Here is a 21488-nt window from a genome sequence, read left to right as displayed (position 1 = left end):
GGGGGGGGGGGGGGGGGAGGGGAGGGCTTAGTCTTAGTCGTCTCATGCATAGTTTTGTACAGAAAGACAACAAACTGATGGACGTTTGGCTCCGTTTGTGGGCTGCTTTTTTGTTGTATTCACTATTGTGTTCATTCATTTTTTTTCCAATGAAAGCTTAATTTTCCATTTAAAAAAGAAAGGAGAAAAAAAATCTAGTACAGCTTTTGTTTTTGTTAGTTGTTGCTAAATATATCCAAATTTTCAGCTATTAATGAAGAATTTGTTTATCAAATGCAGGCTGAAGCTACCATAATGAGGCTAAAACAGGAGAGGATGGTAACCACTCAAGAAAGGGAAATGCTCAAGCGTGACTTGGTAAGTTATTCTTATATTATTATTTTTTACACTTATAAGTCACTCAAAAGTTGGAAGTCTAATATTTCTAGGATCTAAATAAGAGACTTGTATAAATTGAAGAGCTAATAATCAAAATCTCAAAAAGGAAAAAGCAAAACAAATCTAGAGATCCAAATTATTAGGAACAAAACAAAAAACAAAAAACAAAAAAGAATATGATTTGACTCATTCATCTCTTCACCTTCTTAGAAATCTCATTCTTTACGTATCAAATAACTTCTTTGACGACTTGAAATTGTCGTTACCACTTTTTGGAATGGATGAACCTATCGAATAGATGATTTGAGTCATTCATTTCCTCACCCTCTTGAAAACGACATGGGATCATTTTCTCATTCATTACGCATCAAAAAACTTCTATGATGCCATGAAACTGTCGTTACCACTTTTTGGAATGGACGAACCCATCAAATAGATGATTTGAGTCATTCATCTCCTCACTTCTTGGAAATGACACGGGATTGTTTCTCATTCTTTACATATCAAATAACTTCTTTGACGACCCAAAACTGTCGCTACCACCTTTTGGAATGGACGAACCCATCAAATAGAAGCTCCATTAAACATGTTCATTCAAGATGTCTTTTATCATTACAGCATAGAGGTCCTTGATACTGCTGCTTTCTTGTTGCAGGAGACATTGAGAAAAACTGGGCACAGAAGCATCCAAGTAGGCTTCCCCTTAATGTATGTTGTGACGGTTGCTTTGATCAGCGTTCTTGTTGGATACTTCATCCATCCCTAGCAGAAGCAGAACAAGGCAATGGGGGATCCATCAGGTATTGTTGGATATATTTTTCTTTTAGATTCTGGACTTGGCTGCTGTCTTTGATCCTATTCTTGTGTAGTCCAATTGTTTTTGTTGTATATGACTTCATGAGTACCTTTTTATGATTCTATGTAAAGCCTTTTGCTTTCTTTGTTATTTTTTAGAACATCACCTCTTAAATAAGGGGATTTTAACCTAAATCAACTATGCTTTGTTGATTCTTTCATATTTCGTTTTTATTTCTTATCAAAATTGTGAAGAAGATACGAGAAAAATAATGGTGTTAACGATTTCGTCTGTTGAGTGAATCCCACATTGGTTAATTTAGTAGAAGATCATGGGTTTATAAGTGAAGAATATTATCTCCATTGATCAAAGCAAAACCATGAGTGTTTATGTTCAAAGTAAACATTATCATACCATTGTCAAATTGATTCTACTATTGTTATAAAAAATAAAATAAAAGAAGCTTTTCCAAAATTAAAGAAAATTGAATGGATTATTTATTTTTTAATTTTTTTAATTTTTAATTTTTAATTTTTACATTTGAGAAAAATGATCGGTTTTCAAAATGGCGGTATGGGCATTTCCTCCTCCTTCTGACATTCCGACAATTGTCAGAGGTTGATTCTTTGGCAGCGGAGGAAAACGACGTCGGTTTGTGGAGAAGCAGTCACGTGCAAAGCAATTTCATTCTGGAAGGTTTCACGTGCTTCACCATCCAAGTTATTTTCCATGCAAACTATATATAACAACTTAATCGTATTTTTATTTTAACTATTTTTTAATTATTATTGATTTATTTATCAGTGTCTTCATTTTTGCTTCAAATTTTTTTTTTCGGATTTCAAAAATAATAATCGAAAATTATAGTTTTTATTTTGAATTTTGGTTACCATTTTAAAAGTATTCTATATATTGATTAAAACAAGTTATTAATTGTTGTGCAGTATTTTAGGGTAAAAGAACTATATTACAAATATGGAACGAACCATATCGATTCTTAATCATTATTAAAAGAAAGTGACAGATAAGGATAAGAAGCTGGCTCTAGGAACATGATCTTTCACTTCTAATTGAGGGAAAGCGCTCACATTGCTGAATGCCACCAAGATAACCGTCGGTTACTCGATACTGTGCCCCACAAACTTCGATGTTCAAGTTAGTGATGGACCGAAGTGGTGTCAAAGTGAACCGAGACAGTAGTGCATACCTTCACATACTCTCGTTATTTACTGGGGTCAATTAATTAGGGTTTGAAATTTAAAACTCAGGCATATAATTATATTATAATTGAACAAATTAAAAAATTTAAGGTATGACTGTAATTATCTCATAGTTTTGGGGTTATTGTAATAATTTGTATTGGTCTCACATAAACATTATTTCTATTACAAATATTAAAAAAAAAAAGTAAATAAAAAAACAAAAAAACAAATAATATTAAAATTATAAAATAAACGAAAGCACCACTAATCGAAGGGTTAATAACAATCGAAGAACGGCGACGAAGATTTCTGATTTGGCAGTTGCCAAATGGCACCTCACATTTTCTTCTGTTTGCGCGGCGAAGTGAAGAAAGAGAGAGATTTCAGATAAGAAGATCAAAACCACTGCGGAGGAAAAATTCCCGCTCTCTTTCTCTCTACATCGCTTCTTCCATAGGGTTTCTTCTCTCCACCTCCACTGTTTTTCTCCTCTCCTTGATGCTATTCGGCCATCTCTTCCAGCATTTCTCACAAATTTCGCAGAATTCGTTTCTGCCATTGTTTCGAAATTATCTGCTTTCTCGTCGGTTTCTGTGCGCGTGTATGATTGGAGGAGCTTCTCTGCAGGTTAGTCGTGGTTTTCTGCCATTTGAAAGCTCGTTTCGCGGTTTGTTTTCACGAGTTTTGTTTGTTTGTTGTTGTTTTTGGTTTATTTGCTGCTTTTGACTGGCTTTTCTGATGATTCTATTAGTTGTTGTGGTTTATTATGTTGCCTTGTTGTGAAATTGAGGTTGTGGTGCTTGTGTTTGTGTTGCATGTCGATTGATTGTTCGTTTTATGTAAAGTTGAACAAGTCGCCATTCTCCCTTGGTGATCGTTCTACCTAATCGCCCGGAAGTTATATGATTTATGGTATTGACTTAGTTCTGGAGTTAGATTAATCAGCTGTTGTTAGTTTTTTTTTCTGGCTGAGCACTGTTGATTTTTTTTTAAAAATATATTTAATTCAATACTCAAGGTTATATTTTGAGTATAATTTGAAACGGGGAAAAGATTTCGTTGTTTGTGGCAACGCAGGTGGATTCGTCTCACTGTTATTTTTTTTCTTTCTTTTAGAGGTTTTTATTCACAGCGGTGTAAAACTTCTTCCTTCGCGTACAATACATTTGCCTAGTCTCAATGGTTTGCTCAGTTGGAAGTGTGAGAATGGCGGTGATGACAAGGCTTCTGGCTGCTGGGAGTTTCTCGCGAACTATTGCAGGTAAACCGAGAGAGATAAGTTCTGCATTTGTTTTGTTTTTGTTTCCTTAAAAATCATTCCGCCTACATTTTGAATGTTATTGTCTGACTGTATGTCAGATATAATTATTGGTTAGATGGATTGTTGTAGGAATAATGCCATCTTCTGAGTTACATTTCATCTATCATTCAGAGTCATAATTAATGTCCTTCTACTATCGAGCAGAGGAAGCTGGTCATCAGAAATTAGCGTCTGAATTTCTCTGCAGAGAACTTCGTGATGCAGATGAAGCAAATTTAATTGATGAAGAAGGTTTTTACCTAATCCTACTTCAATTATTGCATGATGTAGCGTTAAATGTTTTATTCTTTGGTTACAAATGAATGTTCTTTTGATCTTAGAATTCATATTTTTTATGGTCCTGTGGGTTGAGTATTAATGTTTTTATTTGTAGGCATTTAGATTTTTGAAGCAGGTTTGTTTACTATATTTTCTATTTGCAGATATGCACGTTTTTGGTTTGAAGCCCATGACCGATCCTCTGAATTTGGTAAGGTTTGATGACATTAGTAGTTCGTCTATTTAAAATCTTGTCATTTTTGCATGATGTGCAATGAAGCAAAACAATTTTCTCAGATGGTCCATTTCAGTTCTTGTTCTATTACTTTGCAGCTTTTGTTACTTTTTTGGATAAGGTGTATTCAGTACATAATAATCTACAACAATATGTTTCCTAATTTATTTGAATTCACATTTTCTCTCCTTTTATTTGATCGTGTAGGTTTGCTGCAATATCTGTAAGAAGCCAGTTGAATTCACATTTTCTCTCCTTTTATTTGATCGTGTAGGTTTGCTGCAATATCTGTAAGAAGCCAGTAAAGGCCAGCCAATACATCATTCATTCTGGTCTGTTATTTATTTATTCATTTTTTTTTTTGTCTGCTGTTGTTTTAAATGTGCATACTTTTGTTAATGTCTTGAACTTGTTTTTACATCTTAGTCTATCCATGTCAACGTTGACATCGACACTCAGTGTAAGATAAGTGTTCATGCNAATACATCATTCATTCTGGTCTGTTATTTATTTATTCATTTTTTTTTTTGTCTGCTGTTGTTTTAAATGTGCATACTTTTGTTAATGTCTTGAACTTGTTTTTACTTTTTTTTTTTGTCTGCTGTTGTTTTAAATGTGCATACTTTTGTTAATGTCTTGAACTTGTTTTTACATCTTAGTCTATCCATGTCAACGTTGACATCGACACTCAGTGTAAGATAAGTGTTCATGCTTGTATTCTGCTATACTTAACTTAATGTTAAGGTTAGATCTGGTGTCATAGAATTCGTACCCATTTGAAGAATAATTTGATTTTGAATGTTTCAGAGATTTCATCGATATTTGTTTAGGTTGTAATAAATTCTTTTAAGTTGTATTGTAAAGAATCTAATACTGAGCTTGTTTGTGGTCATTTTGTCATTTGTACTGAAATCCAAATTTTTGGCAATAAGAATAATCCAATCATGCCTCTTGTGCTTTTTGATATGTTTTTCTCCTGTTTATAATGAATTTTTACCCTATAATTCTTACCTTGTATTACGGTTGAGGTATATTAGTCTTTGTAATTTAGACTTATATTTCGTTAGTTTACACTTGGGTGGACCAATGGAATCTGAAAATTATTGTCAGGGTCCCCATTGTGAGGTCTTGTATGTATCATAGGTTGGACATGATGTTTTCCTGAGTTATCTTCATGTCATTTTACCAGAACTTTGCAGGTCATTAGGTTTGGGACAAGGAGCTATTATGGACCTTGATGGTGGGATGGGCCATAGAAAACACTCGAGGAAGGAGAGGAAAAAGTTATTACCTGCTGATGCTAGTATCCTTCCATGTCACATTTATTTCCTGCTGCTAATTGATGAACCTCTCTCTTTTGGCCTTCCTGTTATCCTGTCTCTTTTATGCTCGGCTTTGTCCTGAATTTGAGAAGAGTTGTTCAATGTAATTTGTGAACCTTCTCTTTCTTTCTCTCTCTCTCTCCTTTTTATGATTTTTCAGTGCAGGCTAGTCTTGTTATTGGGTTTACATTTTTTTAGTTCTTAATCTTTCCTAGATATATCAGCTCTGGAGAAAGAAGGATCTGAATCAGCATATGCTAATTATTCTGCTGCACCTGCATTTCCAACTAATAACCATTTTGAAATGGTCAAGTTAACAAAAAGTAAATCCACCTTTATCCTTAGTTTGTGCTCTCTTTTACTCTTTTCCTTTTCTAAATTTTGATTTACAATATATGAGGTTGTGTACTTTATTTATGTGGCTATATATGTGTATTGTATAAATGTATATATATTCTCATTTTCCATGTGAACTATTGTTAAAATATCTATTAGTCAACAGAGTCAGAATTTCACATGGAGTAATTTCTTATGCTTGTAATGCTAGTGCTAGGTTTTCCATTGTTTTGTTCCTGTATGTTATAGTGTAGCAATGGAGAGGAAACTCATTCCCTGCCTATAGAATAGGATGATTTTATCCATCTTCATCTTTCTACGGTTTTAAGGAATAGCTGAGGACTGGGTAAGCATCTATATTCTTTGTACCATCCAAGGTGTATATTGGCCAGCTTTTGAGATATAGCCCGGCTCTTGTCTCCTCTAATGAACTTTTGTTGGCTTAAATAAATACATATTTCAATTCTGATGAATTAAGGTTTTTTATTTTAAGCCAAGATATTTTTTTGGATCCGATTGTTATTTAAAAAAACTATAATTTAAGGATTTCTCAACCTTCAATTACAATGGCTTATGTTAGTTGGTGCATATGGTTTATTCCTATACCTACAATGTGGCGCCTATACCAGATGATTTTACAGGTGTCTGTCCTGGTGTTGTAGATCACTCAGCTAGTTTGACACATCCTTTCACAAAGCGGTCCAAATTGTATGACATTCTTCTTTTTTTATTTGAATTTCGTTGTTTTATCTGTTAACAACTATTATGTGCAAAAAAATTCCTATTAGCTTGGGCAATTTTTTCTTCAATTTTTTCTTCTAGTTTTGGGTGTTTTTTTACTTTATGTTCTTTTCATTTGTTTTTTTTACCTGAGGTTTGTTTTATGTTAGAACACACACATGCACACGGGATTTTCAACTTATATTCCTTTTTTACTCTCTGTTTTAAGTTTTTGCGTCTGCTTTTAAGCTATAAGTTATGGTAAGCCTTGTAATCCATAAGCTAGAAAAGTGTGTTGTCGTATTTAAGCTTTTCAATATCTTCTAGTACATTGAATTGTTGTTATTATACTCTTACAAATATATAGTCTTATCAATATATATAGTTAAGATAAGAAAACACTTCATTGTTTACACATATTTACTAAAAATAAGGTGGGCAAGAAATGCAACTCAAGCTATAGAGGGCTAAGAAAATCACCAAAAAGCTCTCCAATTAAGTGTGTGGGAGTATGACAAAATGCAGTTTCAGGGAGTTTGAAGAGACAGCTAAGATGCATTCAATGTCAAATTGTACTAATTTCTTACCTAACCAAAACCATTTCCTTGCTTTTTCTGGCAAGTTTTCATGGACTATTTTTCTGAGAACTAGGTGTCTAGTTTAATGACAGATGTTATAATTTGCAATCGTTTGTTAAGAAATGGTCACCAAGTATATGATTCAGTTCCTATTGTGCTCTTGTAGGATAACTGGTGAAGGACTGTTACTGACATCTGATTTAGAGCCATCGTCAGCTAAAGCAAAAATTAGATGTGAGAAACCATGCCCCTGAAGCCACCTTCCCCTCCTTGTCTGTCATTTTCTTTTGGTAATGTGTGTAAGTGTTAGATTATTGCTAGAAAGATGAAAGTAAAGCATAGTGCTCGCTGGAAGAAGAGCAGTGTACACATTTGCAACTTACAGAACTTTACTAGTTTCCATCTAGGCAAAAAACAATTTAACTAGAAATATTATCTTGCATATATAATTATGCGTGAATTGTGGATCCAGTACTTGAAATCAAATTTTAATTGAGTTTGTAGCTTCTCTAAATTTTTTGATGTACACAAAAGAAGGTTCATGGAAGTGAACAGAAATTTCTGGGTCTTCTGGTTACTTCCTTTGAGAAGTTTATTGTGGGTGTATTCAGCTAGGAATCCTAGAGTAGGAAGACATTCAAATACTGAAATATATGAATATTTTATTTTACCTTTTTTTTCTTGGGGCGTGGGTTGCTGTTAATGGAATTTATTTTTCTTTCTATAGAGAGGTTTTAAATTATTGATTATTCTTTAGTTTTTTCTCTCAAGTTATTGCTTGTGCTCTTTTGCTTCGCTTGATGACATTTATTTTTTTTCTTGTCCACCAGATGTTCCGTTTCCTCTTGCAAGTAAAATATATTACTCTCAAAGAAATAATCATTTACGTTCTGCGCTTGGTTATCTTTACTGGGAGGCTGTTGCATCTAGCAAGGAAATTTGTAATACGGTGGATCATGAAATGACGAAGGAAAATGTAAAACAATTTGATAATTCTTCTCAGGAGGAGTCGTCCCAAGAACAAACAAATGATATTATTGGAAAGAAGGTATAGATCTATATTATTTTAAATGTTCCCTTTCTATCTTTTATGTAATGGTTTCTTAATTTTCTGAGTCATATATGTGTAAATTCATGGACTTCCTTGCATAGTCAGCTGTCAGCCTTTTCTCTTTCTTTCTTTCTCCATTCATTGACGATGGTTAATGTTTGACATAGCCTAACATACTGACTTAAAAGGGCGGTCTTTTTGCCGGAATGGAAAGCATGGACACTGATACAAGGCATTATAGAGACGTATATTTTTGCACATTAATGCATTCCAATGTAATGAATTACATATTTTTAGAATTTAAGACAGACTTATATTCTAGTCCATTCAATTTCAAGCAATTTTAACATTGTAATATAATTTATATTACTTGATGGACTGTACATTTTCTAACAACAAAATACAATTGTTCCACATACGCACTGTCTTTCAGGGAAAACTTAAAAGAAAGTTACATCACGAACATCAGGTATAGTCTTCTATTGTGCTAGTTGTGAAAATTTTACCTAAGCATCACCTTGCATCAATTTGTAATCCGGATGATGTAAAACAATTGCTCTTCCTTGGAAAACAGATGGATAGTCATTCCTTAACCTCTGCATTGAAACCTGACAACAATCTAGCCATATTCTCACCTGGGAAATGTCTGCCTGCCGGTGGTGCCTCAAATCAGTTTGTTGTTGGCAGCAGTGTTGCATGGCCACAGATTGCTCCAGTTGAATTGACACAGAAAAAACTATCCACCTAGACGGCTAGTCCTAACTATTTTGAAGATATTTCAGGTACTGCTTGTTGTAGTTTTCAAATTTTTGTCACCCTTTAATTGATTTCATAGTTTTTGTGATAATGTAGTTATTTTAAGTTTGTTTTTGTGATAATGTCAGGACCTAGAACTCTTGATTTGAATTGTGATTCTGAAAAGGTAGGCAGGGGGGCTTCTTTAGTCGGGTGTGAGATCGGTGCATTTCCCACCTCGTTTTTAGGTCTTCCTCCGGGACGTAACCCAAGAAACTTATTTTTGGAATCTTGTTGTGGACCAGGTGAGAAAAAGATTGGCTCTTGGAGATGTGGCAGCATGACTCTCATTAGCTCTGTACTTAGTGGAATCCCAATTTTTTTCCCTTCGTTTTCACGTTCCTTGCAGTGTGAGCAAGTCTATCGAGAAATGGTGGATGATTTCTTTTGGGAAGGAGTTGATGAGGGGGAAGAAGTGCAACTTATGAGATGGGAGGCGATGGGAAAGGCGTTAAGTCTTGGTGGGTTAGATCTTGGAAATCTTAGGGCTCGTAATAGAGCCCTGTTAATAAAATGGATATGGCAGTTCCCTCCTGAGTCAAATTCTATGTGGTATAGGATTATTGTGAGTAAGTATGGTCATCATCCCTTTGAGTGGCTGTCAGGTGGGGTTAAAGGTTCGTTAAGAACCCCTGTAAAGAAATAGCCTCGGAGTTCCCTTTTTCTTAGTTCTTTGTGCGGTGGGTAATCGAAAAGAAACTTATTTCTGGGAAGATGAGTAGTTATGAGATCGCCCTTCTACTTTTTGTTCCTTGTTTCTATCATTTGTCTTCCATGAGAAATTGTCCTTGTCCTGTGGGTTGATGTCTTGTCCTTTTCTGGTGATACAGTCTTTTCAATAATTTTCCAAACGATCACGAGGATGCGAGTGTTTCTTTTTCGGACACAAGAGGATATGAAAGACTGTTATCACTATCTTTCACATTCTCATGATAGTGACATTATAATATTAACTCAATTTAGGAGAGGAAAATGCTTATTATTATTCATGATTTTTCAGGCAAACCATTGTAGACTAGGCAACAGCCAAGCGGAAGTGTCCTTGTTGTATAGAAGTCTTGGTGGCACGTTTTTTGTAGGCACAGTGGTATATGTAATTAACCCTAAACTTCAGGTTAGGACCATAAACCTTGTTTTTGATATTGGCAATGAAAATCATTTGAAATTGTTCATTCTATCTCTTTGTATTTAATCTCCTTTGTTCACTGCCAAGTGTAAATATTGTCTTTCAGCCACTTCAAATGCGATCATTTTAATTTTTGTGAAGGCTCTCCCGCCGGTAGATATTTATTAGATGCCAGTGTTAGAGCTGAAGGAATTAAAAACATGACTTATTTCTTCTCCTTTCTTCGGAAACTAGATGTTTGGTTTGGTTTGGTTAGGTTAGATTAGGTTAGGTTAGGTTAAAGTTTTTATGTCGAGAATAACAACTTAAGAGAGTTTGTTATCCTAGAGTTGCTTGGTGTAAAAGGTTGTTAGGAATCATAACTCTCCACAATAGTATGATATTGTCCGTCCATTTTGAGCATAAACTCTCGTGACTTTGTTTTCGGCTTCCCCAAAAGGTCTCATACCAATGAAGGATATGAAGATGTATCCTTACTTAGAAATCGATATCCATGATCATCTCCTTAATTAGCCGATGTGGGAGTTCTCACCAACAATCCTCAACAAAAGGCTCTTTCGCATCTGTCTTTAACAATTTAGTCTTTGTTAGAGCGTGTGTGTGGTTGGCTATGTTACTTTACAAGCCTTTGGTTTGTTTGTTGGTTGTTGGAGGTTAACTTGCAACTTGTTCTTTAGGTTATTTTTATGACCATTGGACTGTTATTAGGCTAAAAGTCAGTTATTTTTGGGTGTTAGATGGTAGTTAGATTGGAAGGCCTTCTCTTTATATTCTTAGTTGGTTGTTAATTCAAGAAATTTATGTATGTTTGTCGTAGGAATCTTTCTTTTGTAGCCAAGAAAATTGGTCCGTTGGAATATTTTTTTATACAAGTTTTTTTAAAGTAGGATAAGGATAATGTCTGCTCAAATATCCTCAAATATCCTGAGATATTTTTTTTTTTTTTTAGTTGGTGCAAATTTAGTGGGTGTATTCAATGCAAGATATTATTTTTTTTATACAAAATAAAAAAAGAAAAAAAATCTACATTCAAGGGGGCAAAACTATCGGTCTCATTGTCATTGTGATAACCTTATTGAATAATTTATACTAATTCGGCTTGAAAGTGATTGAGGAAATTTTAATCGTTTCGTGAAGAAAATTGCCTTTCCAATTAGTTGGTTTGTAAAATTTAGATAACGGTAGCTTCTATAAATATCTATAGGTTTCTTTTTCTTTTAGTTGACGCCTAAAATTCTTATTTTAAAAAAGTTTGAAATTTACCAAATACTTTATATTTTTAAAAAATCAACTTGAGGAAAAGAATCAATCCCAAAAAAATTAGTTTCACTAAACTACAAAATGTTCATTTTATATGTGTGTATATATAATATATTATATAAATTTTATATAAAAAATATTATCTTATTCGAATGTATTTATGTTTAGATAACAAATCATGATTAACCACACAAAACTTTATGGTAAGATCTTTTTAGCCGCTAAAAACGGTTTTTAATGGAACCTTAAAATTCTTTTAATTTAATAAAAAAAAGTGATTTATTTCTCTTAATGAAAAAGCAGAAATTAATTTTAATTAATTTTTGATGACCCTAAAAACAACCTGTAAAAGGATGTTTAAAAAATGTTTAAATAGGAAGAAGGAATTCCCTCGCCCTATTAAATGGACAAGCCTGTGTCCAAGTGGGCCTTCAAGTGGGCCCATACTAATGGCACATAATTGCCATGGGCCCAATGGTTTTAATTATTTTATTTTTAATTTTAAAAGTCAAATTATGTCTTTTATCTTTTCAAAATTAATACTTTTACTCGAATATAAAATTTTAAACTTTTCTTCAAAGAATATTTTTGATGATTTTCTTTTTAAAAAATTGTCAAATTGCGAGGACTCCTAAGTCGCAAAAGACTCGTTTGATTTCCAAAAAAATCAGGCTTCTTTATTTACTTTATTTTTTTAAAAAAATTATTTTAAGAGTTTAATAATAAAAGTTCGAGTTTGACTTTTAGTCAACGACATATGCATTAATAAGTTGAATTATTCTTAAATTTATAAGTTTTTTTTTAGTTATTAATTTTCCAACTTTAGGTTTATTTTAATTTTGTAAATGCTTTATTTTAAATTTTATTTATTTTTTAATAATATTTACTCTACCCAATATTATCTAATAGATTTTTTTTTTTTTTTTAAGTAAATATTATTTTATAGAGTTAAAAACCGCATAATTATGACATTTCGTTGTTTAAAATATAGGATAATATAAATTTGAGAAGATAATAAAAGGATGATTAGCATAAAATGAATGGGGCATGTGGTGGGAGCTGGTTGATCCTTACCTACTGGCAAAACCATGTGGTAGCAGTCTTTGTGCTCTTTATTAGATTGTATCATTAGATTCACCCGAGTTCTTTTAGTATGTTTTATCTAAATTCACATATTTTTTTAAAAAAATTGGGAAGTCCCCCGGCATATGATTGTTTCAAGCTTAATACGGTTAATTTTTTTTAACTTTTAATTAGTTTAAGTTTTTCTTAATGGTACTTGCATTATGGATGTTCATGACTTGATAACCCGACCAACCCGTATTATTCAACTCAAACCATAAAAGTTAGGTTACATTAGATTTTTTTCGAGTTTGGGTTGAGTGAAAAAATTCCGTTTGAGTTGGGTTGTGAAATATATTCGGGTTGCCATCAACCCAACCAACTTACCATAATTTACATATTCTCGAGATTTCTCTCATTCAGATATAGTTTCAGTTTTTTAACGAAGGGATATTTTGAAAAATTGTACCCTAATTTATTTTTGACTTTGCTTTGAGCTTCACAAAAGACCTCTAGTTGATAATTAATCATGCTGGCAAGTTGTTAAATTGGTAGAACCGTAGAAAAGAAAAAAATTGATGGTGTTGTCATGTCATCTCCATTAAGTAATCCAACATTATTAATTTATTAAAATATAATCTTAAAATAAATATTATTAAATATATTGTGATATCTCACGTTGGTTTGAGAAGAGAACTAAACATTCTCTACAAGAGAGTGAAAACATTTTCTTAGCAGACACGTTTCAAAACCGCTACTAGCGGACTGGGGCCTTTCATGTATATATTTTGATTTTTTTATTATGAAAATCAACAAATTCATACCAATATATTTAAATTAATAAGTAATCATTTTACCCTTATTTATTTAAAATTTAAAATGATAAAATTATTTATTAATTAAATTATAAAAAAAGTAGGTATAAATTAATTTTGGCCCCTTTTTATTTTTTATTTTTTAATTATTTATTGAAGAGTTAAATAATGTGAAAGAGTAGAAAGCAAAGGTCTGGAATTTTTCAGAGGCAATTCGGCTTTTCAGTAGACATCACAATCCTCTACTCGATTCTTACCTTCTACAAACCAACACTGTTCTTCTCTTTCTCTTCCAAATCCCAATCCTTTCCACTTTTGATTTCTCCCGGAAAATTTCTTCAATTTTCTCGCCAAGATTCCTTTCGTGTTCCCCAACTTCTTCACTCTCTCTTTCGATTCTGGCTTCTCTTCGTTCACAAAGGCTTTGTATGAGAAGGACTGTTGCCATACAATTCGGTTTCCATGTCTTTGAAGAGCATAATTCAGGAAATGAGATCCAGGTCCCGCCGTGTGGTGCAGGATGGATCGACGGCCGAAGTCGGTAATGGTTTGGCGCAGAGCTGTTGGGTTCACATGCCTCAGGAGTTGCTGAGAGAGGTTTTGATTAGAATCGAGAGCTCTGAGAATGCTTGGCCTCCGCGGAAGAGCGTCGTGGCTTGCGCTGGAGTTTGCCGGAGCTGGAGACGGATTACTAAGGAGATTGTTAAAACTCCCGAGGTTTCTGGCACATTGACGTTTCCTATCTCCGTCAAGCAGGTTTGGGATCTCGAACTTGTTTTAATTTTCTGGTTTTTTTTTTTTTTTTTTTTTTTTTTTTTTTTTTTTTTTTTTTTTTTTTTTTTTTTTTTGCGTCGCTTTGAATTTGATGTTCTAAATGTAATTCGTGTTTTAAACGAATTATCGAACCAAGCCTCTCCATACTACTGTCTGTTCTTTGAACCTAAAATTCAGCGGGCGAACTTGTTAATGCTGGCGTATTTTTCGCTTAGGGTGCTGATTCATGATTGTCCATTATTAGCAATCGTCATGTACGATTTTCCTTTTCTAGATTCACATAACCTGTTATCCTGTTTATCTTTCCCTGTAGAGCATATTTCTGGAGTGTATTCTAGGTTAACTTATTCTAAAAATTAGAAACGAATCTTCCTGTTCAAGATCTGGGATTAAGATGAACAGATTTAATTTATAATTCCTTTCTTGTATTGGTATTTATCGTGTTTATCTTTTGGGATAAAGAAATCTGCGTGCATATTTTTATCAAATTTCTATATTAATTCGTTCATTATTGCTATAGGAAGCATGATTTTGTTCTAAAATTAGCTTATGGAGAAAACACGAGTTTAGGAAAATTCAACTCGTATATGAATTGAGTCTCTGATTTGGTGGTGGTTGTGGTGCTTGCAACATCTCACATACATTTCCAGTTTCTCAAATTTGTCGTTTATCATGTGGAATTCTTTCTAAGAGACATGAAATTGGCAACAAAAGTTATCGCTACCTTTTTAGGGGCCACGTTTAGCAGCAATGCTTTAGGTCCACTCTAATTATTGGCTTCTACTTTATGAGAGTGCTGCGCACTATTTCCTTCACATATGTATGTATAGATATAGGGATAACTTGTTGAGTGTTATTATAAGTTTTTCCATTATTGCAGTTCCAGTTTCTGGTGAAATCAATTAATTGGATTAATTATTTGAACTACTTGTTTTTCCTTTCTGGGTTTTCTTATATACACATGCATACATTCATACGTATATGCATTTGCTTAAACATGCTTATATTTATTGGTTTATTTATTTTGAAATGATAGTTTGTTTAGAACTGATTAGAGAAAATTATTTAATTACTTTTTGAAGTTTTATTAGATTTGAAGTTTCTACGTCACCACATTCCTTCTTATCTTTGTATTTTTTTTTCAAAAAATTTATTATTATTATTTTTGCTTGGCAGCCTGGTCCAAGGGATTTGCTTCTTCATTGTTTCATAAAACGGAATCGATCCGCACAAACTTATTGCCTTTATCTTAGTTTGACGAGTGGTAAGCTTCCATTCCTAAAGCAAGTTGCTTGACACTTTCCTTCCTTCTTTATTCTATTGGCTGTTTATTCTAAGATTATTTTTAGAAGTTCATTAGTCATTTGTGAGAGTACCACCACACCTAAATTGTGTGAAAGTTCTCTATTTATAATCATTTAGAGAATCAAATAATAAAGGATATAGAAAGAACAATAAATGGGTATAAGATATTTGCTAGGTTAAATATGATACCTAGTAAGTCGTAATGAAAGACTAAATATCCTTAACAAAGTCTTAACTCTTCGCTAGGCGCAATTTTATGGTATCTTTCAAGGGTATTGACCTCCTTTTTAGATTTTATAGCGTATATAGTTATGTTTTATGGGGGAAAGGGGATGGGGGCACATAGAAAGTGACTCATTTTTGGCCTTTGGTTTTGGCGACAGCACTTGCTGACGATGGAAAGTTTCTTCTTGCTGCCCGTAAGTGTCGACGGGCCACCTGCACTGATTATATAATATCACTGCATGCTGATGACATGTCCAAGGCAAGTGGCACCTTTATTGGAAAATTGAGGTAGGGCTCCAGGAAGCGTTTGATGTTGACTGTACGATTATTTATTTATTTTTGTATTAACTCGAACATTAATTAATTTTTCTTTCAAAGATCTAACTTTTTAGGAACCAAGTTCACAATCGTTGATGGACAGCCACCTCATGCGGGAGCCAAGATCTCAAGAAGTCGCTCCTCTAGGCTTGTAGGCCTGAAACAAGTGTCACCTAGAGTTCCTGCCGGCAACTACCCTGTGGCTCACATCTCATATGAGTTAAATGTCTTGGGTTCAAGGTACATATGAATAGACTTGAGTCTTTCTTTGTGAATCGTGCTGTTCGTCCAGAAAACGATCTGTTATCGAGATGTATTACTCGCATAATTAAAATAAACCCCTCCAATAAAATGTTGTTTGTCATTGTATATGTAATACTTTGTGCTGAATGAGCTAGATACGCACTAATCTGCTTTTGCCTTGTTTCTGTATTAACCAGATACTGTTAGAGCTTATTTATTCCTGTGTGTTGCTTTAGAGAGGCTAATATGGTGTATGTCATCATCAGGGGTCCAAGGAGAATGCATTGCGTCATGGATGCTATTCCTGCCTCTGCTATTGAACCAGGAGGGGTGGCTCCAATACAGACCGAATTCTCCTCAAGCCGTATAGACTTTCTTTCATCGATGAGATTTTCCTGGTCGAAATCGAATGAACCAAATCACACCGACGATCAATCATCGGGATCTTCATCCAATCAGAAAGATGGACTTCTGGTGCTCAGAAACAAGGCTCCACGGTGGCACGAACAGCTCCAATGTTGGTGTTTGAACTTTCACGGACGAGTGACAATTGCTTCAGTAAAAAACTTTCAGTTAGTAGCTTCACCTGAAAATGGACCTGCTGGACCTGAACACGAGAAGATCATCCTTCAATTTGGAAAAGTAGGAAAGGATATATTTACAATGGACTACAGGTATCCAATCTCAGCGTTTCAGGCCTTCTCCATCTGCCTCAGCAGCTTTGACACAAAGATCGCTTGTGAATGACACATCTCCGAGCAGGTTCTACACATTTAAATTTTGAGCTCGTTTATTAAAATCCTATACTTTATCCTTTTGGGACATTTGATGGTCATTATTCTGATTTCTTGGTTAACTTCTACAATAGGGGACCAAGTTAGTGAAGGCAGTGGGATTTTCTCTCAACAACAAGAACTATTGAATGGGTTCCAGCAATTAGCGTGTATCATAAAAGACCCTTAAATCGAAAATGGGGGATTAAATGGAAGCCAGACTTTGAATTTCACAGCTCATTCTCCAATTTTTGGTAATCTTTTGTGTCCTTATCCACAGTACACTGAATATTTATTGTCTTTGATGTAAATATCAACTCTTTTGTATGATCTGATGCACCAAAGAAAGAAAAAAAAAAAAGAAAAAAAAAAGAAAAAGAAAAAGGAAGGGCTCCATTCCTTTACAGTAATTGGTATAACTTTATAGGTGCTTGACATTTATCTTTCATTTTGTGTTTGTCTTTGACGATCTGTTACTTCATCGGAATCTTCCTCGATGACGTCCACTCCCTTTGTTACTGAATGGGATGGCTGAGGGATCGCCAATTGTGATGCAGATTTTGAGGTACGCTATTTTTTTGTTCTATGGTTTCAGATAATTGAACGTTACAGATGGAGGAAATATGAAGATCATTACCAAAATTATGAAATTAATTGGTTAAATTATATGTTGGGTTCATTTCATCTTTGAATTTTCAAAAGGTGAAATAAATTTTGTGTCTAATAGATTTCTTAAAAGTTTAGGAAGATATAAATACTAACTTCAAAGTTTAGAGACTAAATGTATATTATAACGAATAGTAAAAACTCGCGACTAGTTATAGAGGTCCTTTAGTAGAGGAAATAGTGTTTAGAGGAAATAGTGTTATTTGGTTTTATGACCGTGCAAGTTTATTTTGTTGGATTTTTTGAGGTTGCACGAAATGAGAGTATATATTTTAACTAAATTAATTTACATGGTTACTCGGAGTATATATCTTAACCAAATTAATTTACATGATTATAATTTGTTGTTTCGTTTTAAGAGGTCAAAAATTTTCATCATTGTTGTACTAAAAAACACCCGCTTTTAATCGACCTATGACTATGGGGATGTTAGAAACAGAGATTTCACTGAATTTGGAAATCCTCCAGATCCCATGAAGCAAATGAATTCAAAGGATCGTTAAAGGATTTCCAAAGACACATTTTATTGATATTTTCAATAAGCTAATATAGTTTAGTAGGACTTTGAAATATACAAACCAGCGAAGCATCTGATCTTACAAGAATATAGATAACTGAAAATTTTATAAATGAGAAATGATATACTCTCTTTACCATTCCGAAGAACTCAATCAAATTTCCCGGGTTTGACCTAACAGATGCTGGATTGAGATCTTTTCGAGGAGCTATCTGAAGTTCATCCGAGAAAGTCGATAACGTTTTCGTGTATTAGATACAAGCAGAATTTTTATCCTTATTCAAGTCCTTGGATGATGATCTTGATGAATGACCTGCAGTGTGTTTTCTCCTTCTTGGAGGAGCACCAACAGCACCTGGGTCCATCAAGGGACCAGACCATGTTTGGATGCTTGCTTTTGGATACGAGAAATTCATGGTGCTAAATGGAACGTCGGGAGGATCGTAGATCGGATCGACCTGATGCGAAGATCCTAGTTGGTAGCCAATCGCTCCATCTTGATGTGGAGGAGGAAACTTTTCACTCTTGCTCTTCGCATTTGCATGTGTTATAAGACGCCGTCTCTGTAGAGAGCATCGATGAAAATCAAATCCCCAATCATACGAATTGAGCGTAAAATAGATAGGAATCGAGTAAGGCGTACATACATCGAGATTGGCTTGAAGCTCAGCATTGGCTTCTGGAGCAGGAATTGCCCGAACAGCTCGATCGCGTGCCCGTGTTCTCTTCACTCCATCTGCATTGCTTCTGCCAACAGCTCTTAGCCTGCACTCACACAGCTCAATCAAAGTCAGAAAAAATGTAAATACATTTTATCCACTGTTTATCCTAATATTTACGAACAAGACGTTGGGTCTTAATTGGTCATCGACCTTCTAGCTTCTTCATCCCGTAGTTTTGCATCCATTTCCTTGCTTGGAGGATACTTAGGAAGACTGGAAGGCTCACAAGCATATGGCTTTGTAGTGAAAAACTGCAAAAACAGAACGAAATTCACAAAAATGTCTATGAACAAGAGAAATAAAGCAAGAACTACGGAAAAAAGCACAAAAGAAAGTCTCTGCTATAATCAGCTTCCGAGGTTACTAAAACGACACGTGCTTTCTCTTCTCCTTCTCGGGAGGAGTAAATACGTGTCGATGAATGATAGGGTACTTTACGTATTTTCCGAACTGTTCTAAGTTTCTAAGAATCGATCATATCGTTATTTAATACCTACGATGCAGAGATTCAGTAGACAGCTCGTCGGATAGTTTAAAAAACGATACAATGTGTATGCAACAGCATATTGTATAAACTCACTTCACTATGTAAAGCAGCAGTGGCAGTTAGGCGTTCAGCGGGGTCGATGGCGAGAAGCGTCTCGATTAGTGGCAGGGATGACGGCGGGAAGTCTTTAAATGTCTCCGATATGCATCTCTTGTATGAATGTTGAGGCTTGAATATTGTTGCATGAGGCAACCTCGACTTTTTCCAGTATTCTTCTGTAGGAGAGCCACATAACTTGAATATCTTATGCAGCTGCTCAACCTGGGAGATCAAATATGGTAACAATCACGACAAAAGTGACAAAAGCCTAAGAAACATGAACTTATTTACAAGATCAAACGGCATTCGACGAACTGAAGACAGAACAAAAGATGTATTGGTAACGAGCTTCACCTCGGTGCGACCGGGCATGATAGGCTTTCCAGCTAACAGCTCGGCTAAAATGCAGCCAGCGCTCCAGAGGTCTACACCGACACCATAATCAGTAGCTCCAAGAAGAAGTTCAGGAGGTCGATACCATAGCGTAACCACCCTACTTGTCATTGGATGCTTGTGGTTAGGATCAAAGACAGACGCCAATCCGAAATCAGCTATCCTCAGGATCCCATCGTTATCGATCAGAAGATTTGATCCCTTTATATCACGATGCAGCACGTGACGGTTGTGACAATGTTCAAGCCCTGATAACAATTGGTTCATGTAACATTTAACCTGCTAAGTCCATTTGAAGAATTAGAGCTAAATACAGCATCCATTAACGAATCAGATCTCACAGATAGCAAAGAACTTTGTCGAGTAGCTTCGCACCTGCGATTCCGTAAACTTGATCCCAGGGCTTGCAGCAAGTCCAGCCAGATCGTGCTCCATGTATTCAAATACAAGATACAAACTACACGACATCCGGGACGTCACCAAACCTTCGAGTTTAACGACATTTGGATGATCCAAACGCCGCAGAATGAGAATTTCCCGGGCCATAAACTTGACGCTCTCGGGCTCCAAATTGTCGAAACGAACCTTCTTCAGAGCCACAATCTTCCCTGTCAATGAGTCCCTGGCTTTGTACACATTACTATACGTCCCTTGCCCAATCTGATCAACAACAATATTTACAAATTTGGGAATTCTGGTTTTGTTCATAAAAGGAAAGCAAAACTCGAACAGAACTGAAGCATAATTGAATCATGGCGATAAGAACATAAATGGAAATAGCCATTAAATTCCTTCTTCAACTCTGAAGAATCAAACTTAGAACAAAAGGAAACTGTTGATGAGAGAGAGAAATCATACTTTATCAAGCTTCTCGAAACTGTCAGCACGGCGAGGAATCCACCCATTGATAGCTTCGCCGGCGACGGCGGAGAGCCAAGACGGCCAACCAGCGGCGACTTGCTCCCCATGCTTCGGCGGATTACTCAATCTCGGATTCGGCCTCGACGATCGCCGCCTCGGCCTCGAACCTCTATCATCGTCAACCTCGTTCCTACTTCCGCCATTGCGGACATTAGCGGAAGCATCAGCTCGAATCTCACGAACCTCCGCCTTCGCAGAAGCCCTGATTGCCTCATCGGCGTTGGGTCTCTCCTCCGGTCTCTGAACGGGCTTCGCAGAAACCTCTCGCCCAAAAACGCAGCCCATTAAGAACAAACGGAATCGGAAAACTCATTGAATCATCCCCCCATCACATTCCAGCAATTTGGAATCAGAAGACACCGAAATTAAGGGAAAACAGAAACCCTAATGATAAATTTGCGATGGAAATGGGGAATGTGGGAGAAAACGGAAGTATGAAAGTGAATTAATATAAGGAGAAAGATTTTGGAGAGACAAAAGTAATGGAAAGCAATGATTTGGAGTCGGCCACAAATGGAGGCACAGTCAAATTCTTTTAAAACAAATCACAGCTTCATAAACACACCTTTTCAGTACATACAGACATACATACATACATACATACATAAACACCTCCAATTTACTGTTAATAAATACTCAATTTTGTTAACCAAAAACAAAAACTCAACAACTTCTGCTATTTTCAATCACACTCAGTCCACACTGAACTGACTGAGGAAGAAGATGGGATTTTTTTTTTTTTTTTTTTTTTGGGAATTTGGAACTGAGCAGAGAAAAAGAGGGATTTAAA

The 21488-nt window shown here is 35.1% G+C and overlaps 4 protein-coding genes across 10 annotated transcripts in view; 3 read left to right on the top strand and 1 right to left on the bottom strand.

Moving 5' to 3' along the window:
- Nucleotides 1-1317, top strand: part of LOC111472319 (vesicle-associated protein 1-2-like) — a 5442-nt gene extending 4125 nt beyond the window's left edge. For both annotated transcript variants that reach the window (XM_023117979.1, XM_023117978.1), the window contains exons 9-10: nucleotides 280-357; nucleotides 1034-1317. In XM_023117979.1, coding sequence (XP_022973747.1) covers nucleotides 280-357; nucleotides 1034-1144 — 189 coding nt within the window. In that variant the 3' untranslated portion in view covers nucleotides 1145-1317. The remainder of the gene's footprint in view (nucleotides 1-279; nucleotides 358-1033) is intronic.
- A 1331-nt stretch (nucleotides 1318-2648) lies between these two features.
- Nucleotides 2649-10169, top strand: LOC111472316. 5 transcript variants are annotated; one of them, XM_023117970.1, is made up of 13 exons: nucleotides 2650-3003; nucleotides 3493-3637; nucleotides 3842-3928; nucleotides 4120-4166; nucleotides 4465-4522; nucleotides 5380-5493; nucleotides 5728-5838; nucleotides 6451-6556; nucleotides 7313-7380; nucleotides 7977-8194; nucleotides 8631-8666; nucleotides 8772-8979; nucleotides 9993-10169. In XM_023117970.1, exons 2-12 carry the CDS (start codon nucleotides 3556-3558, stop codon nucleotides 8943-8945), a joined length of 1101 nt encoding a protein of 366 aa, XP_022973738.1. In that variant the 5' UTR covers nucleotides 2650-3003; nucleotides 3493-3555; the 3' UTR covers nucleotides 8946-8979; nucleotides 9993-10169. The 5 variants fall into 5 exon arrangements, with proteins under 5 accessions (XP_022973742.1, XP_022973738.1, XP_022973740.1 ...); XM_023117972.1 differs by having other exon boundaries at nucleotides 3809-3928; XM_023117971.1 differs by having other exon boundaries at nucleotides 3767-3928.
- Nucleotides 10170-13425: 3256 nt separating this feature from the next.
- On the top strand, nucleotides 13426-17339 carry LOC111472289 (tubby-like F-box protein 3). Of its 2 annotated transcripts, none has more exons than XM_023117939.1 (6): nucleotides 13426-14011; nucleotides 15206-15293; nucleotides 15718-15847; nucleotides 15938-16117; nucleotides 16387-16882; nucleotides 16989-17339. In XM_023117939.1, the coding sequence occupies exons 1-5, from the start codon at nucleotides 13718-13720 to the stop codon at nucleotides 16865-16867; spliced, it is 1173 nt and encodes a 390-aa protein (XP_022973707.1). In that variant the 5' UTR covers nucleotides 13426-13717; the 3' UTR covers nucleotides 16868-16882; nucleotides 16989-17339. The 2 variants fall into 2 exon arrangements, with proteins under 2 accessions (XP_022973707.1, XP_022973708.1); XM_023117940.1 differs by lacking the exon at nucleotides 13426-14011 and adding an exon at nucleotides 14781-14849.
- A 652-nt stretch (nucleotides 17340-17991) lies between these two features.
- LOC111472288 (probable serine/threonine-protein kinase At1g54610) lies at nucleotides 17992-21301 on the bottom strand. The gene is made up of 7 exons (XM_023117937.1): nucleotides 20636-21301; nucleotides 20153-20437; nucleotides 19739-20056; nucleotides 19379-19606; nucleotides 18949-19049; nucleotides 18724-18841; nucleotides 17992-18639 (listed from the first exon to the last, which is right to left on the bottom strand). Exons 1-7 carry the CDS (start codon nucleotides 20981-20983, stop codon nucleotides 18328-18330), a joined length of 1710 nt encoding a protein of 569 aa, XP_022973705.1. The 5' UTR covers nucleotides 20984-21301; the 3' UTR covers nucleotides 17992-18327.
- Between the last annotated feature and the right edge of the window lie 187 nt (nucleotides 21302-21488).

Source organism: Cucurbita maxima, unplaced genomic scaffold (genome assembly GCF_002738345.1).
Source record: "Cucurbita maxima cultivar Rimu unplaced genomic scaffold, Cmax_1.0 Cma_Scf00069, whole genome shotgun sequence".
NCBI classification, from domain to species: domain Eukaryota; kingdom Viridiplantae; phylum Streptophyta; class Magnoliopsida; order Cucurbitales; family Cucurbitaceae; genus Cucurbita; species Cucurbita maxima.
The sequence above is the reverse complement of the archived record's forward strand: the minus strand, read 5'-3'. Positions and strand labels throughout refer to the sequence as shown.

Excerpts from the sequence above, each read along its gene's own strand:
- LOC111472316 (XM_023117970.1), top strand. The coding sequence starts at position 3,556 with ATGGTTTGCTCAGTTGGAAGTGTGAGAATGGCGGTGATGACAAGGCTT. Across the intron at positions 3,929-4,119 it reads AAATTTAATTGATGAAGAAG|ATATGCACGTTTTTGGTTTG; the intron begins GTTTTTACCTAA and ends TTCTATTTGCAG. Across the intron at positions 7,381-7,976 it reads AGCTAAAGCAAAAATTAGAT|ATGTTCCGTTTCCTCTTGCA; the intron begins GTGAGAAACCAT and ends CTTGTCCACCAG.
- LOC111472289 (XM_023117939.1), top strand. The coding sequence starts at position 13,718 with ATGTCTTTGAAGAGCATAATTCAGGAAATGAGATCCAGGTCCCGCCGT. Across the intron at positions 14,012-15,205 it reads TTCCTATCTCCGTCAAGCAG|CCTGGTCCAAGGGATTTGCT; the intron begins GTTTGGGATCTC and ends TTTGCTTGGCAG. Across the intron at positions 15,848-15,937 it reads ACCTTTATTGGAAAATTGAG|ATCTAACTTTTTAGGAACCA; the intron begins GTAGGGCTCCAG and ends TTTCTTTCAAAG.
- LOC111472288 (XM_023117937.1), bottom strand. The coding sequence starts at position 20,983 with ATGGGCTGCGTTTTTGGGCGAGAGGTTTCTGCGAAGCCCGTTCAGAGA. Across the intron at positions 20,057-20,152 it reads TCAAGTTTACGGAATCGCAG|GTTAAATGTTACATGAACCA; the intron begins GTGCGAAGCTAC and ends TGGACTTAGCAG. Across the intron at positions 19,607-19,738 it reads TCATGCCCGGTCGCACCGAG|GTTGAGCAGCTGCATAAGAT; the intron begins GTGAAGCTCGTT and ends TTGATCTCCCAG.